Source organism: Macrotis lagotis, chromosome 8 (assembly GCF_037893015.1).
Source record: "Macrotis lagotis isolate mMagLag1 chromosome 8, bilby.v1.9.chrom.fasta, whole genome shotgun sequence".
In the NCBI taxonomy this organism is placed as follows: Eukaryota; Metazoa; Chordata; class Mammalia; order Peramelemorphia; family Peramelidae; genus Macrotis; species Macrotis lagotis.
The window spans coordinates 167,007,043-167,033,259 of NC_133665.1; the positions used below are offsets into that span (position 1 = coordinate 167,007,043).

At 40.6% G+C, this 26,217-nt stretch overlaps 1 protein-coding gene across 3 annotated transcripts in view; it reads right to left on the minus strand.

Moving 5' to 3' along the window:
* SLC25A26 (solute carrier family 25 member 26) overlaps window positions 1-25,819 on the minus strand; it is a 174,264-nt gene extending 148,445 nt beyond the window's left edge. For all 3 annotated transcript variants that reach the window (XM_074198785.1, XM_074198786.1, XM_074198784.1), the window contains exons 1-3: window positions 25,734-25,819; window positions 16,789-16,945; window positions 12,734-12,843 (exon numbers count right to left, since the gene is read on the minus strand). In XM_074198785.1, coding sequence (XP_074054886.1) covers window positions 12,734-12,843; window positions 16,789-16,945; window positions 25,734-25,787 — 321 coding nt within the window. In that variant the 5' untranslated portion in view covers window positions 25,788-25,819. The remainder of the gene's footprint in view (window positions 1-12,733; window positions 12,844-16,788; window positions 16,946-25,733) is intronic.
* Between the last annotated feature and the right edge of the window lie 398 nt (window positions 25,820-26,217).

Sequence of the window (26,217 nt, forward strand, 5' to 3'; positions counted from 1 at the left end):
GGGGGGGATACCCAAGAAAGCAAACTGCCCAAATTTTCAGATGATGTTATTACATCAATTACAAAACACAGTGGAAGTTGTCAGTTCCACCTCCTTCAGACCTAGAGGTGTACTGCCAACAAAGTTTCCTACTTCTATACAAGGTGCACCAATCTCCAGGGCACTTGAAATGATAAATAGATCTTTTTTTCCCAAATAATTTGAATAAATTAACAAAAATATCCCATACTTTGGATGATGTTTCCCTAAAGAATCTCAGAATTACAAATGGATCTCAGGATTGGAAGGAGGGCAAAAGGCAACGAGTTCAACTTGTACCTGAAGGGGAGTGAATCCTTTCTACAAGACACCAGCAAGTGATCTAGCTTTAGAGGCATGAAAGCCCTCTACAAGGAACACCAGGGGCAGGGAGAATTCACCTTGCCCAGGGGTACCTCAAATTTCAAGGCAATTTCCACCCACAGAACAATCCTTGTTCTGATCCCTCTTCCACAGGACAATCCTTCAGATATCTGAAATGGCAGAAGACTTCACAACTCTCCATTCTGGTCACTGTCTTTTGGATGCATCCTAGCCTATCAATCTCCTTACTAAAATGTGGCACCTAGAAATAATCCTGAAGCTTCCCATGGAGTTTGACTCTAGCACTGAGCATTTAAGGGTTCTCGAGTGGCTTTTTGGGTTCCCATATTACACTGCTGACTCACATTTAACTTTCAGTTTCCCCAAACCCCCAAATCTTTTGCAGGTAAACTAATGCTACCCATAATTCCCTTGATTTTTAAATTTACTTGTGAAGTTGACCCTTTTAAACTCAACCCTGTTCAAATTCATCAAAATAGATCTGGTACAATATTCCAGCCTGACAAAACCTCGTGATCCTTATTTTGCCACTCGATGTGCCCTCCTAATTTTGTTTCATCTGCATAAAAGATTAGCATGTCATAATACACCTTTATTTAAACCAGTAACCAAAATATTGAAAATCATAGGGTCAAGCGCAAACCCCTGGAAATGTCAACTCTAGAACCTCCCACTAAATTACTATCTCGCCAATCCAAGCATTCAACCAGCTCCCAATCTACCCACCTCTATTACCATCTAGCTTCCATCTTTCTGGTTTATCCTTAAGAATAGCATGAGTGGCTATGCCAAAAGCCAGGCTAAAATCTAGGTTAAATTCTATTTACTGAGGAGTCCTTGGATTTATCACTATGGTATCTCAAGTACTATTTGCTTCTGCAATAACCCCTTTGAAAAGTGAAAGCTGATCATATCACCATGATGAGATTTCTAAAGATTCAATGACTTGCCCAAGATCACCCTTTAAAAACAAAGAACAATTTAATTAATTTTGACAAACTAGAATGTATAAACTTCTAAGAGCAACCAATGTCTAGAATTATAAAAGTAAAAAATATTTTACCAAGAAAAGAAAAAACAAAATTTTAACTGTGAAATATTCAATATCATTATTGAGCAAGGTCAGTCGTGTTATTTATGTAGGAAGTCAAAATAGAAAAATCCAGATCTATCCTTGTTCTTTTCATTATAAGGCTATTCCATATATAGGACATATGGGCTTAACTATACCTATAAAATAATGACTTATTTATCTATGTGTATACATATACCAAAGATCCTTTATTACCAGGATAGAAGCTCTAAAATTTAAATAATTCTTCCCTGGCAGTATGGTTTAGTGAACAGAGAGCTGGTTTTGAGGTCTGGAAGACTTGGCTCCAGGTTCCTTTTGGGACCTCTACCAGCAGTGTGACTCTGGGAAGGCCACTTATAATTTTCAGTGTAACAAAAAGCTCTCTAAAACTAAGTTACAGGGCAGGCATATGATCCACATGGATAGAAGGAGAAGTCTCCTGTTAGCAAAGGAACCCAAGATTTCAACAAGATCATTTCTAGTAATTATATTTTATATACTGAACCAAAATAATCTGATTAGAAGAATAAAATGCTTTAATCCTTCATAGAACAGGACTCAAGGAGCAGGCAACAGATTTTTAAAAAGAGAAGTATTTTTTAATTATTCTTCAGTCATTTAGGATTCTGTATCAATTATCTTTTGTATACTGCTTTTGAAGTTTCCAAAACATTCATCCTTATTTAATTGATTCTGAGGGCAGGTTTACAAATTAATAAGTCTAAAAAACAAACAAAAAAAAAAACCTTTTCAATCAATGTTAAGTAAACCAAAACCAGTCTGTAAGTTACATGGTACATACATGTGTCAAGACTGCCATCCTGTGGTTAAAAAAGATTCAGTTTTTCATTTTATTCTTGCATGTGCAATCACTGAACCTACCTAAGCTTTAACCTATGGAAGGGTATGTGCTACATTTCCTTGAAAATTTATCTTGGGACATGAGTTTCAACACCGTTATTCATATTTCTATTTGTTGACAACCAAGGTTTTTGGTTCATTTATTTCAGTAGATTAGAAAGAAATGCTTTTAACTGTGGGGGAAAGACTGTTCTAATCCGACTCACTTTTCCATATAGACACATGTGCTCCGATTACATACACATTTGAGAGTAGGATCATAGCAGGTCAGACCCAGAGATGGAAGGGACCTCAAAGGCCAGCTAGTCCAAGTCCCTTCCTTTTATAGATAAGGAAACTGAAGCCCAAGAAGGGAAGTTGACCTTCCCAGGGCCACACAGCCAGTAAGGGTCAGAGGGAGGATTTGAATCCAGGTCCTCTGCTTCCAAAGCCAGGGTTCTTTGCATGATTCTACATTAGAATTTCATAAAACCCGAAGTGGGAATCTGCATACTTGCAGTAAGAGAACTTGAGACTCTTTCATATTCAGAGGATGTAAAGTGGGCAAAATGTTGACTCTTCATGCTCTGAAGATGAAAGTGATTACACACAAGCCCAATTCCTATCAGAGTGTGAGCAATGGGGAAGGGGGTGCCTGCTCCCTTTTGTGTGGCCATACCCGAGGTCTGGCACCAACCACCCTTAACAATAAATGCTTGATGGGAGTGATGTTCAACCTTGAAGGACTCGCTCATTCCATCAGTGCAACAATCAGGAACAATTTTGGGCTGTCTTCTAAGGAGAGTGCCATCTGTATCCAGATAAGGAGCTGTGGAGTTTGAACAAAGTGCAAGGACTATACCCTTTAATTTAGGGGAACAAAAACAGATATTTTATTGTCTGATCTTGTTACCTCTGAGACTTCTCTTCTCTTCTTTAAGGATATGATTTCTCTCTCATCACACCCAATTTGGATCAAGGTACAACATGGAAACAAAGTAAAGACTGACAGAGTGCTTTCCATTGTGGGGGGAAGCAAGATTGGGGGGAAAATTGTAAAACTCAAATAATATCTTTAATAAAAATAAATAAAAAAACAATAAATTCTTGATGAGGTATGCTCCACTGACTGATCCTTCACCACAATCTCAGGAGGACTAGGACCACATGACAATAAATCAGACTTGAATCCGCATTTCCTGACTTCAATCCATGCAATGTCACCAAATCCACCCCACTATCCATACTTCCTTACAGACTGCCTTGCAATTGTTCACTAAGCTTTTTTCTCCTATAGAATAGCAATTCCTCTTGAGATCAAAGGACTTACAAGCTCTTCTCTTTCTTTTGCACGGATTGATTAGAATCCAAAGCTGGGCCCCATGTTAGCAGCTCTATAAGAACTTAAGAGCAAGATCCCAAAGGAAAGCCTTCATTACAGACTTTCACTGCAAGATCAAAAATGCCAGCAGGATATAAAAACGATTCTGAAGCACCACCTCACACTGACTGTCTAAGAAAAGAGAAATGATCAATGTTGGAGGGGATGTGGGAAAACTGGGACACCGATGCATTGTTGGTGGAGTAGGGAACCTTTCTGGAGAGCAATCTGGAACCAAGCCCAAAAGGCAGTAAATCTGTGCATACCCTTTTAATCAGCAGTATCACTACTAGATCTGTATCCCAAAGAAATCAAAAGGAAGGGGAAAAGACCCACCTGTACTCAAATGTTTAGAGCAGCCCTTTTTGTGGGGGCAAAGAATTGGAAACTGAGGGGATGCCCATCCATTGGGGCATGGCTGAACAAGTGGTATATGAATGTGATGGGAGTCCTATTGTGCAATAAGAAATGATGAGCAGGCAGATTTCAGAAAAATATGAAAAGATTTCCATGAACTGGTGGTGAGTGAAGTGAGCAGAACCAAGACAACACTGTATGTCTTAGCAGCAACACTGTGTGATGATCAACTCTGATGGACTTAGTTCATCTCAGCAATAGTGATCATGACAATTCCAAAACACCTGGGAGGGAAACTGCCATCCACAACCAGAAAGTCTGAATGCAGATCAAAGCAAGCTAGTTTCACTTTTTAAAATGTTTCCTCATGATTTTACCCTTTTGTTCTGATTCTTCATCCACAGCATGATTAAAGTGAAAATGTTTAACATGATTGTGCATGTATAAGCTTTACCAGATTGTTTGCCATTTTGGGGGTGGGGGGACAGAAAATTTTACAAAATTAAATGTTGAAAACTGTCTCTATATGTAAAAAAAATCTTTATTTAGCCTGCCAGCAGCTTCACATCGACAGTAAGATTTTTGACCATGATGCTGGGTCCTTGAGAATAACACTAACCTTATCCATTTAATAATTTCTGGCCAAGGGTGGTTGTACAACACATGATACAGTTTCCCATCCCACAGGGAGATTGCCTTTCTTCTCTTTTGGGGAGACATAGTTAGATCCATTTGCTTTACAGAGAGGCACCTCAACTGCAATCAGCAGATCCTGAACAGCACCTGAAGGGTGAACACCCCGACTCCCCAGACAGCTGGTCAGAGATGGGGCTCTCTTCCCAGGGACTGGTCCGAGTCTGCCTGGTCAAAATGAAGGTACAGAAGGTGTGTGCATGTGTACATATGTGATATAAACATATATGTGCATCTATATGTGATTTCCTTGTACACATATGTTTTATTTATAGTTATTAACTTTACATTTTGAAATGTTTTCATTCCTGTTGCTCTCAAAGAACACCACAGATTTCTTTTTTCTTTGTCTATAGCCTAAGTAATACAAAGTACTGAAGAGTGCTGCTCTGGCTAATTAATTTCTACCACCTAAACTAATAGTATATGCTGTGCCCCTAATAAAAATTCAGGGGGACAGTTAGGTGGGGCAATGGATAGATTAACAGCCCTGGAGTCAGGAGGTCCTGAGCTCAAGTTCAGCCTCAGACACTTGATATGTGTGTGACCCCACTTAACCCCATTGCCTTGCAAAACCAAAAACAACAAAACAAACAAAAAAGGGGCAATTCTTCTAAAAATAGAAAGCTAATTCAGGAATAACAGGTTAGGGATATCCTTATCTCTTCAAAAGTGTATGTAAATGGGGCGGCTAAGTGGCATAGTGGATAAAGCACCAGCCCTGGAGTCAGAAGTACCTGGGTTCAAATCTGGTCTAAGACACTTAATAATTACCTAGCTGTGCGGCCTGCGGCAAGTCACTTAACCCCATTTGCCTTGCAAAAACCTAAAAAAAAAAAGTGTATGTAAATAAAGGAACTGAGTATTTTGGGATGATGCATGTGTAATAATTTAAAAATTTCCTCTTTTTAGGAAAGTAATTATTTTCCTATTCAAAGAAAATTCTCCTTTAAATATCAGTGTGGCAGAATGGAAAAAGTATAGGAATCAGGTGAAAGAACCTATTCCAGCTGTGGTGCAAGGATGAGGCAGGTGACCTTGTGAAGATCCCCGTGTCTGCATTTCCTGAGATGTAAAACAAGGATGTTGGACCAACAGGCATGGAGAGCACCTTCACCCTTTGCTCCTGTGATGATCAAATGACGGACCCCCTATTGGGGCCATGCAGGACCTCAGCTGGTCTGACCAGTCTTCGTTTTTCCTTGGTTTCTGCCAATTTATCTATCCTCCCTCTTCCCTCAGTTCTGTGACTGAGAGATCTGGAAATAGCGCAGTGGCCTTCCGACCCAGGACCCCGGGCTTCAAGTGCACCTGGGCCTAGAGAGCCCATCGGCCATCAGGTTGGAGAAAATTCCCCCAATGAATGCAGTCAAGAGGAGGAAGCCCCTTGCACCCTGACAAACCAGCCTCCAAGCTTTCATCAGTCAGACTGGTATGAAATGGAGAAGAGCCAATGGGAGCAGAAATCAAAGCAGCAGCTGGGTCTGGGCCAGAGAGGGAAAGGAGAGTAACAGGTAGGAAGCGACAAGGTCAGGCTCCATAGGTCAGTTCTTGTAGCTGCCTTATCCTGGAGAATTTCTACAAGAAATAATCACCAAGTCATCGCCTGGCTAATGTCCTGAATGGAAAGGCAGGTCAATGAGAGATAAGAAAACAGACAGAGGAAAACAAGGTACCACTCCACCTTCCAAAAGAGGAGTATTCAGATGTATAAAAAGTGTTTGCATGTGGGTGGTTAGGTTCCTGACAGCTCCTAATTTACTGTTTCAGCTTCTAATTGTATGATGAATTTCTTGGCAGTGTCTGTAGACTTCTGCCTCCATTCATCTTTATTTACAAGCAATTTCCAGCTGCAGTTTTAATTTGAGTTTCCGTCTGAACTAACTACACTGCTCTGCGTTATCCAGTAGGTCCTAATGGCAGCAATCTCATTTTCTCAACAACCTTTCACCCACAGCTCAATTATATTTCTGAATAAGGACTTGGCAAAATACTACCCTCTCTGCAGATCAGAGCTAACCTGGATTTAGGAATATTTCAAACCTGAGCATTAGTCATTTTAAACAATGTCTGTTGTGGACAGTCTTTCCCAAATGACCTCAGTGAATGATTCTTCTTATTGAAGTCAATGGTGGGCAAGAGAAAACTTGATGTTTAAGTTGTAAATAATAACTTCAATACCATAATGCTTTCAAAGCTCACTCTGGTGAATGTATTCAGTAATAAGTGGGTAAGCATTTCCTAATAACACTGTTTGCTAGAAAGTAGAAGTTGGTATAGAATGAGTTCACTTTGAACTCTTCCTAAGAGACATGTAAAATTGATTTCAGGGATAGGTGTGCATATTCATGAATATGCATGTATATGTTCATAGACACATATGTATATATTCCATAACATATACTTTTACACAAAAACCAAATAGGATGATAGACAATAAGACTTTTACAAATCTTATCATCAGAATTACTATTCTTTTCATCATTAGAATCATCATCATCATCATCATCGCCACCATCCTTCCCTCATCAAGTTTCCAATGGCCTAGAGCCTATACATGAATACCAGCAGACTAGACTATATAATGTGATTTAATGCCCTGAATTTGAGCCATTATTTTTTAAGGTGGAAAAAGTTGAATTTATTTGCAAGACACTAATTTTATAACTGTTTAAAAGGATATAAAATGAAATATATGACTACTGGTTACATATAAGTAAAACTAATCAGGAAAAAAGTTGTGTTACATATATTTTTTTTTTTAGAAACTGGGTTCAAATGGCTGATTTCTTGTGGTACTACTGGATGTTTGGAAAATTCCAAGGAATGTCTGCTGAGAGTAATGCCAAAGGTGGAGGAAATTTGAACATGAGATGAATATAATATTCATGACTTTCTAGTCCATGTTGTACAATAGTATCAGAATCACTCAAAGTCCTTGGAATCAAGATATCCAAGAAAGAAGAGGAAAGAGGAAGTTTATAAACAAGAAAGGTTTCATTTAACTGTATGAATTTGCTTTAAATAATAACTCTCCTCTTTCACAGACTCAGTACCATTTATAATATAAATTTTTTGTCATTCAGAACTTATTAAGTCTTTACTAAAGTGACAATTTTCTGTTAAATTTTTCTTTAAAAAAATTCTGTTATCTAAATAGTGTGCTAAAACTCATGTTCTTTGGGGGGAGGACAGAGATGACAACACATACCAATTATCCAAAGTTCAAAGCCACACCAAGTGGAGAGAATAAAAGTTATCCATGCTGTCAGCATGGACTGTCTGTATTTTATTACTGAAATTAATTTACAGTAAAAGATGTAAGCCCTATCTTAAAAAAAAAACAGCAAAAACAAACAAAATCCCCTCAAAGCACTGGTTGGGCCAGCATTTATAGAGTTAAAGCAGGCGTGCCCCAACACTTTTGATCTAATTACAATTTCCACTTTTCACAAGGTTTTGTGTGTGTGTGTGTGTGTGATGAAAACTGAGCTGTAAAATAATTGAGATGGGGATTTAGAGATTTGGTGCAGCAAACCTCCTCATAAAAAGGGCATAAACAGGACTCTTTTTTTTACTGTTGTCACATATTAAATCTTATTTGATCGATTTTACTGTATTCCAAATTACAAACATAAGGCAGACTGCTGTAATTATAGTTTTATTGATTACTCATTAAGTTTTAATCAAGCAATTGCAATAGGGAATGGTTATTATTTTGTCCCTCTTCTTTTCATTTTCTAGGACTTTTCTTTCCCAGGTCTGAGCTGGTGCTACTAAGTAACTACAAGTAGAGTCGATAACAACAAGCCCCACGAATCACAGCTTCTAAGGCAGCATCTTCACAACACTGTCATTATTTTATTGCAAGTCAAGCTTTTGACAAGATTTTGTACACAAGCTATTTTTCTGTCATTTACATGACTTTCGTGTCATTGGTACAGCCAAGAATTACAAACATATTTGCTTGTATTTCATCGTATTTTCCCTGTGAAAATTCTTAAGTTATCTCTCAAAAAATTAACCCTAATCCGCTTTCTCATAAAACTGAAACACAAAAATGTATGGACCCCAAACCAGAAATAAAACCTATTAGGAAAAACGTAGTTAACTACTGATCCCCAATGATGCTTGTCCTTTGTTCTCAAAGAAGATTCCGACATCAGAAAGGTGATGCTATGACAAGCACTTAAATTGGATTTCAGTGAGGGGGATGCTGTGCTAAGTCACCAGTCTCATTTTCTCCTCCAGATTCCACCGGATCCAGTGACCAGATATGGATCAGGAAAACTGGCAATGGCCCTGAATGAGAGGCAATAAATGACTTGCCCAAGGTCACACAGTAAGAGTCAAATGTCTGAGGCTGGATTCGAGCTCCTATTCTCCCAACTCCCAGACCAATGCTCTGTCCACTGCACCACCTGGCTGCCTAGAAACAACACATGGAGGAATGACAATCACTGAGCAGCAAATAATCCATTATTTGGTGCAGATCTCCAGCCACAGGGTGCTGGAATTTTTACATAGAATTTGATCTAAAGTACCTGCAGGATTGTTATGGAGAAAACCCTGATAGTTCATGGATTTTAGAACTGAAATCAACCCAATTTTCTTGAGTTTATAAAATGTCTCAACTCATTTTAAACAAAATAGGTCACATTAACCAGAGATTGAACAAATGGAACCTACATATTACTATCACCACTAACCTGGCCTGTTTTAATTTTTCTTATCCTAAGAAAAAACTACATAGCCGGTACAAGGGAATATTAGGAAACTTATCTTCTTTACTAAGGCCCTATGACTGCCCCAGACAACAGAGCAGGAGAGGTTTTTTCCTTAGACTAAATAATCCCAGGTCTAGACCCTTTCCTATAGTCTAGATCTCTACCCCCCGCCAACTCCCTGGCACCCCATATAATTAGCATATATGCAAACCTCCCCAAGATGAGGTTAAAAAGACTGGCAGGGAAATACATCAGCTACAGAAGAGGCTGCCTTTTTCCTCTGACCAAAACACACCTCACTTGACATGAGGAGTTCAAGAGCTGCCACATGTCCTCCTCTGGCGCGTCACTCTGAATTTCCTGGCAAGTCCTCAGGGACAGAGGGTTTATGAATACAAGAGAGCCTTCCCTTCGATGTGACAAACTAGCTTTCAGGGAGGATGATGACTGCGGTAAATAGCAAAGGGGAAAATGGAAAAATGTACTTTATTTGCTGAGATGAGCCTTAACCAAATACTCAAAAAGCACAGAATTTGTGACAGTTCATTTAAAAGGAGCCAACGAAACATTAAGAAATGGAAAAACATCTGCTGAGACAGAAATTTCAAAACCAAGACATTAAAACATATTAAAAACATCAGATTTACACTATTTTAATATTTATCTCAAACCTCCCCCCCTCAAAAAAGTTCAGTGAATTACTAATTCCAAGACCAGAATATAAACATATTATAAACCTAAGATAAGTCTATAAAGAAAAATATAAAGCAAAAATTGCTTTTAAATTGAAATTTAACAATTTAAGCAAATTATAATTTAGGGGCTAAAATGTTTACATGTAGGATAATTGTGACATTATTTGACTAACCAATTAGCAAAATTGCATATTAAAACATTTAATTATTCTTGGCAGTTTACTCACAGAAAAACACCTCTTCTTTGCCAATCATGAGCTTGTTGTCTGTTACTTAAAAACTATTCCATAAAGTCATTTGGAGCTTGATATTCCCATCACTTTTGCCACTGAAGTTAGCATGAAGATAATTTATTTTGGAAATTCCACAATTCTGTGATAAGCCAACTTGGGTTCTAGAAAAGTCATCTTAGAACTGATGTCAAAAAGAAGTAGTTTTGGGGGCAGCTAGGTGGCGCAGTGAATAGAGCACCAGCCCTGGAGTCAGGAGTACCTGGGTTCAAATCTGCCTCAGACACTTAATAACGACCTAGCTGTGTGGCCTTGGGCAAGCCACTTAACCCCATATGCCCTGCAAAAAAAAAATTAAAAAAAAGAAGTTTTCTCCCAAACACCACGACAAAAGACGGATTTAATGTCTCTCGGTAAATTTGTTTAGACATTTCTCTCAAGCAAATACAGAGGTGATTTCTTCAATCAAAAATTCTATTTTACAGTAATGAACCTATAAAATTTTATATTCCCTAAGAATGTGAAAACAAGTGTAATGCTGAAACGTCCCAAAGACTTTCTTCCAGTTCTTAGCCTCCTTTTTGCTCAGCCAGTCTAATCTCACCTATGTGTCCAGGCAGGTCCACCTCCCTGGCACCAGACCCTGCTCCCAGGCCTTGGGAAGCTCCCACTAGCTCCAGGATCAGTTTCTTCTGTCTGTCATTTAAAGTCCACAACTCAGTGCCAAGCTAAATTTCCTGCCTAAATTCTTACTTCTCTCAATCACACAGATGACCAAATGAAGCTCTCTCTGGGTCCTTCCCTGTACCTCATCCAAGTCAGTGTCCTGGAGAACATTGGTGTCTGCCCCAACCTAAGGGCTCGGCAAGCAGCTGGAGCCTCCCGGGTGGGAAGCTGACACCCCTCTGCCTCCCCTGGTCCCTTATTATCTTCCTCTTCCTCCAATTAGTCTCTTATGGCCTGCTTTGGATTACCAGCTGTATTGCCCAGGACAATGTATGATTCCCCAGGGAGGCGCCTAGTATGCTAGGGATTGGCACAGTGAAAACAAAATGAAAGGGATGGGAGACATCAAACTGCTTCTCTGTCTCACTTTTCCCTTACTCCTTTCTGATGGCTTCATGTTAGGGGTCAAGCTCACCTGTGGCACCATTTCATCTAATCACTTTATACAAACTGCTTTACATTACGTTTCTCTCAATCCATTTTGTTTAAAGAAGTGATCTATAGATGTTCTAAAATATTGGAACAGCTCTCTGTGGTGGCAAGAAAATGGAAATTGCAGGGATGCCCGTCAATTAGAGAATGGCTGAACAAACTGGGGTATCTGATTGTGAATACTACTGTGCTAAAAGAAATGATGAGCTTGAAGGATCTTAGAAAACCAAGAAAAGATGTACAAGAAATAAAGGAATGAAATGAACTGAACCAAGAGAACATTGTATACAGGAATAGCAAATTGTTTTAAGAGCAACTCTGAGAGAATAAATTATTTTATACATGCACACACACACACACCCTATTTATGTCTAATGATGGCCGTCTCTAAAGCCAGGGGAGAGAGGAAAGGGAAAAGGGGGGGAGGGGAAGAAATTCACATAACTTTGTTTTAAAATTACATTAATTTTTTTAAGTTTTAAAAATAACAAAAGTGACTCCCCTGAAAAATCTCTTCCCAGACTATCCCTGTCTTCACAGGTGATCTTTTCTTACTTTAAAGCAAAGAAAGCTGTTAGAACAAATTTTGTATGTATTTTTAATGTTTCCATCGCCATCCCCTCTATACAACAATGCTGATTTCTAATTTTCTAAAGAGATTATGCAACCTGGAAATTATTCAGTTCAAATTCCCTCCATTGCAAGTGAAGAAACCGAGATTGAAAAAGGATAACAGATTTGCCAAAGCCACAAAAAAAAAAAAAAACCCCAACCGCCAGGATATGAATTCAACTCTGCTGATTCCAAATTCATGAACCCTAAGTTTCAATATCTTCCTTTTCATTCCTTTCTCCCAGGCCAACTCCAAAATTTCTGTCTCCTCCAACCAGACCCATAATAAACTTTCCCATTTCTGAATTTTCAAGACTCTTTTATTATGAATAATTTGCCATCTTATAACTCAAAGTCTTGTATTATCCCTAATGGAAAAAATAACAACACGCGCAATCCTTATTGGATAGGAAAGACTCTTGAGCTCTTCCTGGGCAGGATCCACGCCTGCAACAATTGCCTCATTCCAGAGCCCCCACACCATCCCATGCCCCCATGCCCCCGCACCATCCCGAGCCCCCAGTGATGATCTCTGCCAGCTGAGGATGCTTCTCAAGCCTCCCACCCATGGGGCTCCCGGACTGGGGGAGAGGGGTACTTACCACTTCTCCAACAGAGGCAGCCACCATGTGAGTCACTGGGACCAAGTATGAGGATGAGTCAGGTCTCAAAAAAAATTTTGTATATTCATAGGTAATAAAAAATGCAGCAGCTGAAATGTAAAATAGTCCAGTTACTCACATCCTTAAGAAATGCAACACTGCTCACCTGTCTACTCAGCACCCTGCCATGAGCAGCAGCCACCTGACCCCATGTACCGAGTCCTGAACCTGGCTGGAGTCAGAAGGTCTAAGTTCAAATCCCACCTCTGACACTTCCTAGCTTGGTCCCCCAGGGTGAGTCACTTAATTTCTGCTGCAGTTTCTTCAACTGTGAAATGCTGACACTACTACCAGCTGTTGTGAGGATCAAATGAAATCCCATCTGTAAAGGGCACACAGAAGGGTGATGTAAATGTGAGCAATTGTCAGAAGAGCCAAGTTCAAATTCTGGGCCAGCGCAGGGTCTGACCCCAGGTAGACACCCCCACGGAAACACTGACTCCTTCCCAACCCCTCCCCACTGCTCTTGGATACTCAGAGTCATGCGACCCCTCAGTGATCAAGGAAGAAAAGTGTTTATGAGATCCCAGGCATTGTAGGGAAGTCTGGCAGGATGACTTTTAACAGTCTTATTTGAGGGATGGGGACCCAAGACCAAGAGTATGCAATAGTCTAAGATGTAGGATTCCTAAGTGACAGAACTGGGAACTGAGCCTGAGCTGCTTTGAACACTGAAGGAATCAAGACAACAACCTTCAGGTCTCTTCCCATCAGTAATTGTACAAATAAGAATGATCATTATCAGGTAAAACAAAAAAAAAAATGATGCACCCAAAATGAAAGCATCCAAAACCTTTTGTTTTAATTAAGAATAACATCTATTCTCAAATGTTACAAGCCTGAAATTTCAAGTTAATTATGGATATTATCATTAGTTGAGTTTTAAACTACAGAAATAATAAATTACCTACTAAACCTATGGTCTGACCCAGGAAGGCTTTGTGAGATGCCAAAGCTGTTCACCCAAGATGATTGCCACCTCTACACAGGGAGGAGACTAAAAATGAAATCAAATGACAAATTTACATTTCTAGCTAGGCAATAGTTAATGTTTTTTCTAGAAGCAATCCACTGCAAGGAAGACTGAAAATTGCTGCTAAAGAACCAGAAGAACATTGTTCACATTAAACAGCAACCATGGGGTGACGATCAAATATGATGGACTTAATCATTTCTGCAGTACAACAATCAAAGACAAAACTAAGACTTGTGGTGGAGAATATTGTGGAGTTTAAATGCAGACCAAAGCTTATTATCTTCAATTAAAAAAAAAAGTTATCTTATGAATTATCTTTTTTTCTAATTTTCTTCTTCCATTTGGATGTGATTCTTCATTCACAACATGATTGATATGGATCTATGTTTAGCATGGTTATAAATATAAAGCCTATATTACAATGCTTTCTGTCAGGGCAGAGGGGAGAGAGAGAGAGAGAAGGGAGGAAAAAAACGTAAAAAAAGATGATTGTTGAAGACTACTATTACATGTAGTTGGAAAAACAAACAAATAAATAAATGAATGAATGAATAAATAAATAAATAAATAAATAAATAAATAAATGGGAGAGAATTACTGCTAAAAAGTGACCCCTCGTGCCATTTAAACTTCACAGTTCCTTCTCTGGATATGGATAGTATTCTCCACCACAAGTCTTTTAGTATTGTCTTTGAGTGTTGTACTGCAGAAATGATTAAGTCCATCATAGCTGATCATCACCCCATGCTGCTTAATGAGACAAACAAAAAGGGTTCAAAGCTATACAAATCTAGACTACAAATGGTTTCTGGTGAAAGCTTGTATTCCAGATTCTTCATGAAGTTTGTCCCCCTGTCTCATTCACTGAGTTAATCAAAGTTTACAGATCCTACACAATCTCTCTTTTAACTCCCTCTGGGTGAAATGTGGTGCTCACTGACCCATTTTTTCTGGTAAAAGAGAGAAAGATGATAGGAAACACTGACAAGCTCCTATATTTTACTTGCTTTAACCATTTTCCAAATACCCTAGAGACTTTTTGTGGGTTCTGTCTGAGAAGCATCTTCAAGAGGGATACCCTAACAACATCCTTTCTGAACTTCAAAAAATAAACACAATGGATGGAGTTGCAGGAGAATTGAGGATTGTATTTCAAGTTATAGCAAAGAGGAATTTGCATGGCCTTGGATCAGTCATTTAGTATCTCCTCATGTCTCAGTTTTCCTATCTGAAAAATAGAAGAGATTTTCCTGGATGTCTCCAAGGTCACTTCTCAATCTAAAATTTCTTACATGCTCCTTGTACTCAATCAAAGCTTCCTGAAGGCAGGAATTTATCCAAAAAAACCTGCTGAATGGATAAATGAAAATCTTTTGTTTAACCAACAACTACACTACTGTCCTACACAACAGGCACCTGGTAAATGCTTCTTGGTGAGAGCTGCAATGGGGTTGCTCATAGTGCTCAAGATTTACCCTGAGCAAAGAAGATGCCCAGGTGGCTTTTTAACTACCTTTACATATAAATTAAACACACACAGACATACATGGAAAGACACATACCAACAGACACATAAAGACACAGATAAAGAGAGAGAGACACACACACACACACGGACACACAAAAACATGCCCACCACTAGCCATCTCAATGATGCTGACACTTCCTACCATTTCTTTAGAATTTCAATTTCCCCCCCAAGTCTGTTTTAAGGGAAATGAAGGCATGTCAAGGAGAAGGATACAGTCTCCCAAAATAATTTTTCTTAATGTGGGGCTATATTCTGTTTATGGAAAGCTTAATTCAGTGTTATATACTGGGGCAATTCAAATAATAGTAACCCATGCTACAATGGCATCTACATACTATATTTATAGATGTCTGACAGAAGAGATCTCAGAATGTTCAGAAGGCAGAAGAAAAATCCATTGTGTGTTTACACACACACACACACACACACACACAAAATCAAGGACCCTAAAGAAATTTTGTTTATGAGGGGCATATTTATTGATATTTGTCATATTATAAATTATAACTAATGCATTAAAACATTCATTTATATCTTTATGTATATATGACACACATACACTACATTTATTTGACTTTTTTCATATTCTCCAGTTTCTTAGGCCACACTGGTTAGAGAATCATCTTATGACAATGCTACATATTAAACTGAAGTATGACAAGTACAGATGATTGCATAGGAAATCCGAAGAAATATCCCTCCTTTAAATATCTAAGGAAACTCCTTCATTTCAAATAAGCTGACAAATATTTTTAAGTGGTAGGCTACAAAACCTTTAAATGACTAACATCTACGTGGGGCATGAAAAACAGGATATAAAACCTGACTTTCTCAGAGAAAGCAGGAGAACGTCCAAGGGCATTGGAGAATCGGCTCAAGCTCCTGGGAGCCCTGGAGAGATCCCTCGGGGCTTCAGATTTGGACAAGTGTTTGAAATGAAATCAGAGCTATTGATCAGAACATAAAGACCACATGAAGAGCACAATGGAGTCTTTACATCCAAAATGAAATCAAGAGACTTTAAAAAGAGGATCCAGGAGCGTGGTTGATGAAAAAATAGTGCCAGTGTCTCAGGCCAATTCAATTCTAATTACTTATTGAACACTGATCATAATAATAACAGACTAGCTCCCATTTCTTAAAGCACCTCTGTGGATCAACCATTGTGCTAAGCATGTGACAATGATTATCTCATTTGAGCCTCACAACGACCCTGGGACACAGTAAAGACTGTCATGTTCTTTATGGGAATTGAATATACATATTTCATTTTAAAAATCATTCCCATTTCTTGCATTCTAAAAATAATGGTTTAAGATCTTTGGCCCTGACCAATTCAAAAACTAATAGGGTGGTGAATAAAGGGTCAACCCATGAACAAATGACCCTGGAGAGTTTATCAGATGTGGAGCCAGACTACCCGCCACTTGGAAAACAAATTCCATTATTGCAGGCTTAAAGCAGCCTTAATGCCAATGTAACTTTTACCATTAGGAAAGGATCCAATAGCTGCCGAAGGAACCCCAGCGTAGATTCCACGGAAACCACCAGCCTTATTAAATCCTTGGGGACTCTGGAGTCTAGTTTTGATGGTATCCAAAGGAAATAATATCAAGTCAACAGAGACACCTGCTACCCCTCCTGCCTTAAAGACAAAAGAAAAAAAACATGGTTAAAAAAACAAGCTCTCAATAGATATAAGGGTGGAAGGGTAGGGCAGGGAGAATGTGTTATCGGTCTAAATTTTACAGTACTGAGCTTTTTTTCAAGACTGACAGTGAGGTTAATTCAGATACAACCATTTCCAGCCCAATGTTTGGGCATTCTCCCCTGATCACACATGGCTACATTGGAGTGATTAATCTAAAGATGCAAGGGACTGACATTTCTCATTGTGTTTCCCAATCCCTACCGAAGTCCCCTTAAAAGGTAAAGCAACCCGAAGAAATGTTTCTTGCTCTCTCTCCCATAAGTATGGAAGTGGATGGAGCCTGTGTTGCACAGTCACTACCCTTGAACCCAGTAGTTTTCAAAGTGTGATCTGGAGACCCCAGGTTTCCTAAGGTCCTTTCAGAAGATGGTGAGGTAAAAACCATTCTCATCATAATTCTAAAATGTTATTTGCCAGTTAAAATGCTCCTCTCTTTTCCAATTACACTTTTGTGTAAGGCTGGATTTTCTTAATATACTTTAACCAAGACAATGTACTACCAAATGCTGAATACAGAAGCAAAAATGAAAATCCAGCTGTCTTCTATTAAGCCAGACATTAAAGAGAATTGCAAAACGATGTAAAATGATGCTGTTCTTCAAATCAAATGAGATATCTATAAACACTTAACCCAGTTCCTGGCAAACAGCAGGCCTAGAAATGCGTATTCCCTTCCTTCCTCACTTTTCTCACTAATTATTTGTTTTGTTTTGGCAAATACTGTTAGCTTTCATTAAAATGTTATTCAAGTTAATATGTAATAGGTTTATTATTGTTGTTTTGAATGAAATAACTTTTTTAAATGTATTTATTTTCATTTCTAAAATGGTAAATATTGATCAATATAATGCTCATAAACAAAAGCTCTTTGAAGTCTTCAATAATTTTTAAGAGACCACAAGATTCAAGAATCAAAGGTGCCCGCCCTCAAATTTCTCCTTTCCTTTTTCCTTCTCCTTCTTTCTGTTCAAGGCCCAGCCTTCCATTACAGTTCAACATAAATTTCAATCCTTGCCTGGAAGGATTTTGTTTTCTGCATCCCACAGGTAAGAGAGAAGAAACAGGCTTCAAATCCAGGTCATCCTGCCAAGTCCAGCCCTGGACACTCATCTCCACTCTGGGGCATCCAAATATATATGGCAGACTATGGCTTGGGTCGGGGTGGGGGGTGGGGGTGGGGGCAGTGTAGCTTCCAAATTTTCCACCCTGCTCCCCCAAACCTCGCTGCACTTTACAAAGACCAAGCACCAAATGAGTGTTCAATAGTAGAACAGATGAGGGTGAGTAGACAGCAGCTGTGAAGCCGCAAGAGGAAGTCCCAGGCCTAGCCCATCTGCCAATTCTTTTGGAGAAGGGAGTTGGGGGTGGGCGTGGGAGTGGTTGACACTATTTGGCAGCAGCCCCCCTCATGACAGCCAAGACACTGCCAAGCTCTTTTTCTCTTTTTCTTAATCAGGATTTCCATAACTGAATTTCAGAGTCAGCCTGTGTTTGGAAAACTTCAAACAATTCCCACGGCCCCTCTGTTAAAGGAGGCAAATCCTCACACCTCTTGGCTCTCCCCAACTTGGTGTGCTTACACACTTGCAGCACCTAGCACTGACAAAACTTCACCAAGTTCTTGGTTACTCTGTGACCCCTACTGAAGCCCCCACCCAGAGAGGAGTGGTTGGTCATGCAAAGGCAATAAGAGCAGATGGAAATGGCAAACCACATCATCTAAAAATGAGTTTAGCCCTGATGAATAACATTAATGAAGCAATAATTTGGTATTAAAACATATGTTTCAATGTTTCATCAAAGATATTAATCTCTCTTAACTTAAGAAGTATGATGGGGGGGTAAGTACACTTCAGAGTACAGACCAAGTTTTGAAAAAAATACCAATACAAACCTTCAACCATTTGGTACTTCCTAAGGCTCTGTTGAAAATACACCTACAACATTAATTAAATCATAGAGCCCTGTATAATCCACTTAGACATTAATCCAAAAATCATAGATCTTCAGCCCACATCTTCATGTAACCAAACTAGAAGGTAATTTGGACTGAAATAAACATGTGGTGGCATTCAATGTAAAAGTTCCAAAGACATCACTTTGAAGAGAGGGGCATAAAAAGTATTTACAAGTGAAGACATTTCACAAAGCAGACCTGGTAACTAATTAAGAGAGCTTCTACATGGGAAGCTCCCAGTCACATCTGCCAAACATCCAAATGATAATTACAGTTGAGAAATCAGAGGAGTGAAAGAATGCCACTTTGGTGCCACAAGGAAGCCAGAATCAATTCCTACAGACCTCTAATGGGCACCAGCTCTGGATTCTGGGGTTAATCTCTTAATTTCCCATCAGTAAAAGGGATGGAATAACATCTGGGGTTCCTATCCAGAATACCTGCCGTGGGGTTGTGAGATGCAATGGCAAGGTAAAGCACTTGGCAGATTTGACCGCACTAGAGAAAGAGCAGGGCCATCATCTGAGCAAAGACATGATCCCTCAGGAGCCATTCCACTGTGACAGATAGCCCAGTTGGCACCAGGAAGGGATTCCTCTGATGAGAAATCACTGGAATTCTAGCCTAAGACATTTTTAGATCACACCAGAAGAGTCCATGGGGGGGGGGGGGGCTGGAAATGCCAAGAGACCAACACAAAAATCCTTGTCCTCAGACAAAACTCTCCAAACCATCAAGTCAGAGAAGAGCAGCCCAGAAGCAACCACCAACCACCCACAGTGCAGGACCACATTAGACACAGGGAGGAACCATTCAAATATGTGAGTAGGTCACTGTACAATTTTTGTATGAAGTTGGTCATTTTTAGTCACTGAAAAACTTCACAAAAAAAGTCTGAAAGCAAAAAAGAAAGAGAACTCCTAATTCTTCTCTTCTGAAATGACCATTGCTGATTGTATAGAACTGAAACAAAATAAAATACCAAAAATCAAATCTATTCTTTCTGCTTCTTCATTTTCCCACAAAATAGAGATATCTGCTTCTACTACAGATAAACTAGCAAGGGGGGGGGAGCAATCTGGCATGACTGGAGCTTTTAAAAAATGCAGCACTTAATTCTAATTTTCTCTTTAATCTTAGAAGAGGGTTCAGAAAGGTATTTGCTATCTATTTCTAAAGTTTTAATCAATAAGTTAATTACTCTTTTAATCTATTTGGCTACTTTGCATGCATTGATTTTTCTAACCCTCCTTTCATCAGAATTCTTATCTTCTCAGCATAAAATTGATCAGATTTAATCTAGCTATCTAGTAAAACATGAATCAAAAGTTACTAATTGCTTCTGTGGATTTCAAACTTCTATATTATAAATGTCATTTAAATTCATGAAGATAGAAGAATCAGTTAGCTCAAAACCTGCAGGATAGCAAGAATATGGCTCTATTTACTATATCATCTCCATCTCCTTCTCCCCTCCCCCCCAGCTCTGAATTATAGATAAGAAGTCTCTTGGGAATTCTTACACCACCACCACCACCACCACCACCATCCCACCACCCCCGTAGGGTTTCAGGAGGGGTCTGGGAAAATTCACATTCAGGAATGCACTTCATGGACTTTGTTTCTGAAACCAAGAAATCAATACCTCATACTTTCCTTTAAAATGGCTCCAACATAGTTGGATGAAATACACAGAAGTTTCATTTAACACAGCAAGTCAAAATGTGAACCAATGTTCATGTAAAGTGAATTATAAAAATCATGTCTAACATTAATATAAACTGTCAAACCACAGAAAATCATCTTTCCTCTAGAGTTTGCTTTGTTCACGGACAATTAATTAGCACGGGGTTTATCAGGCAAATAATTACTTTCAGGATTTATGGTACCCCATGACAAGAAATGAAGTTGCTAAGCACCAGACTAACCACATCCATATGTGGGGATAGCAACTTGTCACTGGATACCAAGATGATATCTTGACCTTCTCCAGACAGAACTCCATACAGCCTCAGATTCCTAAATTAGAAAAGCTGTGATACTCTGAAGGACCTAATTAGTACTTTTTTTTAACCTATGAAAACCTTTTCTTTTCCTTGAAAGAAATAGCTGAGTCAAGAATAACCAGAAAGAGGACAGAAAAGGGCAGATTGCTGCCTTTTAATGAAGGGAAGGTTAGATCAAGATGTCTAAGACTAGTCAAAAAGACAGAGTCACACATCTCTAGAGCCTCCTCTCCTCAAGACCATTCAACTTCTTTCTATCGTGTCTGTGGTCTTCTCTCTCTCTGACTGGCTGGTACCACAAGCCGGTTAACCGAGGCCCTGCTTCATGAGGTCACTTTCCTAGGCCAGGAAATATTCTGGGAAGGAGAGGATCAGCTATGTATGGACAGGCTGGGGAAGCTGTCGGGGGCAATGCAGCTCATTAGGACCAGGGCTAGGTGGACACAAATTGGCAGAAGGACAGTTGACTCCAGAGGGTTTCTAGAGAAACCAAAGAAGTTCTGCCAAGCTCTGTCTATCCTGAGCTAACCTGCTCATGATGGATATCAAGGTACCTGGGAACTGTGTATTTACTAGTTCCCTTTATGTAAAAGTGGAAAACACACACTTTTAATTAGTGGATTCTCCTACTCTTCTAAGTCCTCCACCTTCCTGACCTCTGTTTAAACTGTCAGAGAACACCTTCTTCTGAATACTCTCTGCTCCCTGTATTTCCAGAAGGCAGTCCTCTCTCAATTCTCCTCCCACACTCAATTTCCTTTACTGCACCATAATTTACATACTTATTCCAAGTGCTGCCTTGGCCCCTCTTCTTGTCTTTTTCTACACCTTCTTTCTTGATGAGCTCATCCTCGACTTCCAAGATCATTCTATGCAGATGAGATCTAGCTCGCATCTCTCCCAGGCCTCAATTCCCAAGACACCAAATGGCTGGCCCACTGGCAATCCAAATTCAACATCTTTCCCTTCTCCTCCAAAATTCTGCATTTCTGTTGAAGGTGCCTCCCTGCTTAGAAGTCCCTAGGTCTGCAACCTCAGAATTATCCTCACTCTTCTTTGCCCCCACCCATCCCTTTCACCTCCCTAACTGAATCTTGAAAATCTCCTTTCCTTGCTCTCCACTTTACTGGCTCCAACATTCTTCATCACTTTTCCTAAGAATACAGCAGCCTCCTCCTTGATGGGCCAGCCTCTTCCCTCTCTAATCCCTTCTCCACCCAGGTACCCTAATAATCCTCCTAAAGCACAAATCTGACAGTATCACTGCCTAGCTCCAAAACCTTATGTGGCTTCCTACTGCCTTTAGTATAAGACACAAATTTTAGGCTCCAGTCTGCTTTTCTCTCCTTCCTACTAAAATAAAGTTCCAACCTTTCTCAAGGCTTCAAGATCTTCCCCTTGCCCCAGTTGCCATCTTTCTAGTCAGTTCTCAAATTATTACCTTCCATGTATTCACAGACTGACACCAAAATAGAGCTAACATTTTCTTATCTATGGAACCTTGCTCAATTCTTCCCTGGGCCTGGAATGCTCAGCCTTCCTCCTACTCTTTGTCTGTTTTAAATGTCAATTCAAATGCTCCCTCCTGATGAAGTCCTCCCCAAGCCTCCCAGTTCAGTGAACTTCTTCCTCAGTGATCATAGTGCATATTGCTTTGTGACTATTGTGAAGAATCTGGAGCCCAGATAAAAAGACAAGAGTAGCAGAGAGAAAGGGGCCAGCTAGAACAGAATAGTCAGCCCATTCGTGTTCAAAATGCAGAAATGATATTGGAAGATATTGGCTATTGCATAAATTGCTATTATTTGGTTGTGTTTCTGTCACTGCAGAGGAGGAGAGGGGTAGTTTCCTTTTCCTAGAAATGGTTGTGATGTGAGGATAAAAAGCTTCAATAAAATGCATTTTTTAATATTTTAACTCTAATACAGTTATCATATAATGCTGTATAGATTACAAATGTCTTGTTACTTCACTAGACTATAAGCTGCAGGAAGGCAGGCTTCAGGTCTTATCCAAACTTTGGACCCCTCAACCACCAACCCCAGTAATATTCTGCACATAGGAGGTTTTGAATAAATATATATGAATAAATCCTTGCCCTGCTTTGCCGTGTCCTTTGAGGGATACTATGCTAATCAAATAAAATATAAACGGCTTCTAATAAATCAATAAATGCTTATTAATGTCTACTATTGAAGCAGGGTCCAGGAAATGACCGTGTTGGACTTAATGGCCCCACCCTTTGGGAAAGAAAAGACTAGTGCATAGAATGCCACCCATGTGCAATGAGTGCTGTCTTAGCCACTCCTTGGGCCCACCCCTGTAGCATCTGTATTGGGGACTACCTGGAGCCAGGTGCTAAACCACTCCCCAAGTACCACCCTTGGCCAACCCACTATGGAAATGGATTTAAATTAAGCCCTCCATTAGAGAGCTCTCTTTCTTTTTCCTTTCTACTCTGCAGCACGATCACCTTCTCTCTCTAACCTAGAACCTCGTGTTCCCAGCCAAGGCTGCTGGAGAACTTTGGCCTCTGCTCCATGTGGCCCCACTCACTGAGTCTAAGCCCAGCCAGCTCTTAGGGAGGCTTTCCTTTCTCTTTCCCTCAGGCACTCTTGCCTAGAACTATTATTTACCCTATCCTCAAGCAGATTACTGTCTCTCCAGGAAAAAGGTTTAATCTGTCAACTTTGCAGCTTGTGAAATAAAAATCCTAAGGCTACTGTGAGTTTTTCCTTTCAAAAACTTTCATTTTATGAGGGCACCAATGATTTCTCCCACATCACTATGAGAACAGTCTTTCTTGTTAGGGCCTTTCTTGTCAGGGCCTGTCACATTTGTTACTGTTCAGTTACTCAATAGTGGTGTCTGACTGTGACCCTGTGGACCAGAGGATCCAGGTCTTCCTCTCCTCCACTGTCTTTCCAGTCCACGACTAGCAAACTCTACTCATCTCACCCTCTGACATCCCTTTTCCCGTTTGCTTTCCATCTTCCCCAACATCTGGGTCTTTCCCAAGGAGTCCCATCTTCTCATGATGTGGTCAAAGTATTCCAGCTTGGGCTTTTATGCATGACCCTGCAGGGAAGGCCAAGTTAATGTATTTAAGCATTAGCTGATTTGGTCTCCCTGTTGACCAAGGGACACTCAGGAATCTGACAGAGTGAACATTTAACAAATGTTCCTGAGTGACTGGGTTATTACTTACTAGCTCAGGAAAACATTCACTCCCAGAACATGGTCCTCTAGAAGTTTCTATCTGCAGGTGAGGGCCTTTCCCCACCCCATGCTCATGAGATCCACATGAGCCTAAAGATCATACAGGAACAACCAAATGGATGAAGAGGCTACAACAAGCGGTCCTAATGAGTCGCTGGCAGTCCAATGAATCAGTCCATCAGTATACATGTACTGCAGATGGCTTTTGAGTAGACCCCAAACTCACAACAGAAAAAGGAAACTGAACTGGATTTGGGGAGAAAAAAGCAGTACTTCTAAAGCACCCAAGCTGCTCTCTGACATATTTTTTAAACCTCAATATTGTTTTAGTAATGCTATATGGCAACAAATTGTGATACAGAAGCTCATCAACCCTCATAAGAGGGTCATCAGTATAATGCACCATTTTCTGAAGAGACCAAAATGTCATATAATAGATATGACTCATGGAATATATGATCAGTGAAGAAAGAAGACTAGTCAATAAATCAAAAAAGTTATTAATGGTCACTTAAAAAGAGCAAGGGGTAACACGGGTAGGCCGAGCAGCTGCCCTGGTATCCACAGAGTGTTCTCAAGGCTGCAGGGTAAGTCATGAACTATAAGGGGAAGGATTTCAGCACAATGACCAAATCTCCACAGAGGGACTGGGAATCCGGGGGGGCATGTCCAAAAGGGCAGCGCGTGTGCCTCCGTGGTGAGCTGCATCACGCACCGGAGGGATGAGGCCACACACCTGGAAGCAGAGGTAGCAACTGTAACAAGCCAGGTATCAGAACTATGGGAGGTGAGGAGGCAGAGATAAGAAAGAGACCTTTCCAAAATCATTCATTTTTGGCTTCAGGTTCTAACAAACTCTTAAGGTGGATTCTTCTCTCTACCTTCACCCAAGTCCCGTGTTGTTGCATAAAAATAGTGAGAAATGTTCATATTAATGTGTATAATTTTAAGTTTGAGAAAGAGAAACAACTAAGAATGAGGATGTCTTCAGAATGTTAGGATATTCCGAAAGTCTTATCGCAGTTTTAAGCTAGGAAAGCTACTAATGCCAATCAAGAGGAGAGAAGCCCAGCAAACATGGGGTGCTGAAGACAAGAAGGGGGCGTCAGGGGAGAGGTCTGGGCACCTGGAAGGGGTGGAGGAAGGCCTCAGGCAACAGGGGGGCTGAGGAGAGCTTCGAAAGAAACTTCTATGGTGTTAGAGAAGGAGGAAGGAAGGAAGGAATGAATGGAGGGAGGGAGGAATGAAATAAGGGAAGGAGGAAGGAAGGGAAAAAAAGGAAGGAGGAAGGGAAAGAAAGAAAGAAAGAAAGAAAGAAAGAAAGAAAGAAAGAAAGAAAGAGAGAAAAAGAGAAAGAGAAAGAAAGGAAGGAAGGAAGGAAGGAAGGAAAAAAGGAAGAAAGAGAGGAAGGAAGGAAGGAAGGAAAGAAGGAAGGAAGGAAGGAAGGAGGAAGGAAGGAAGGAAGGAAGGAGAAAAGGTGGAAAGAAGGAAGGAAAGAGGGAGGGGGAGAAGGGAGGGAGGCCGAGCGGGCTGTACTCACCAGCAGGGACACGCCGAAGCCCGGCTGGTCCGCGGGGCCTGCGCCCGGGGCCATGGCCTCCGTCCCAGGCCGCCTCAGCGGGCGCGGACCGATTGATTACTCCGACACCGGGCCTCGCCTCCGCTCCCTGGGCGCCGCCATCTTGGCGACCTCTCCAGCCGGCGGGCACTTCCGGGTCGCCGTGACGTCACGACCACAACAATTGCACGTGCTAGCGGAGGCGGGCCGGGAGGGAGGGGCGGAGCCGTCCTGACCGCGCTCGCGAGATTCCCAGCGCCCCGCCCTCGTTTCCCACCTCCTTGTGGGATCTCGCCGCCATGTTGAGAAGGAAATGCGCTTCTCTTTCCCCGGGGAGGCGGCCCCCCGAGAATGAGTCGAGCTCGGAGCTTCACCCCAGACCCGCAGGTCAGCCGGACGCCGAGGCATGCGCCGTCGGGGCTTGAGAGAGCGGACACTTTGGGGGTGTGGCTTAGGCGGTGGGCGT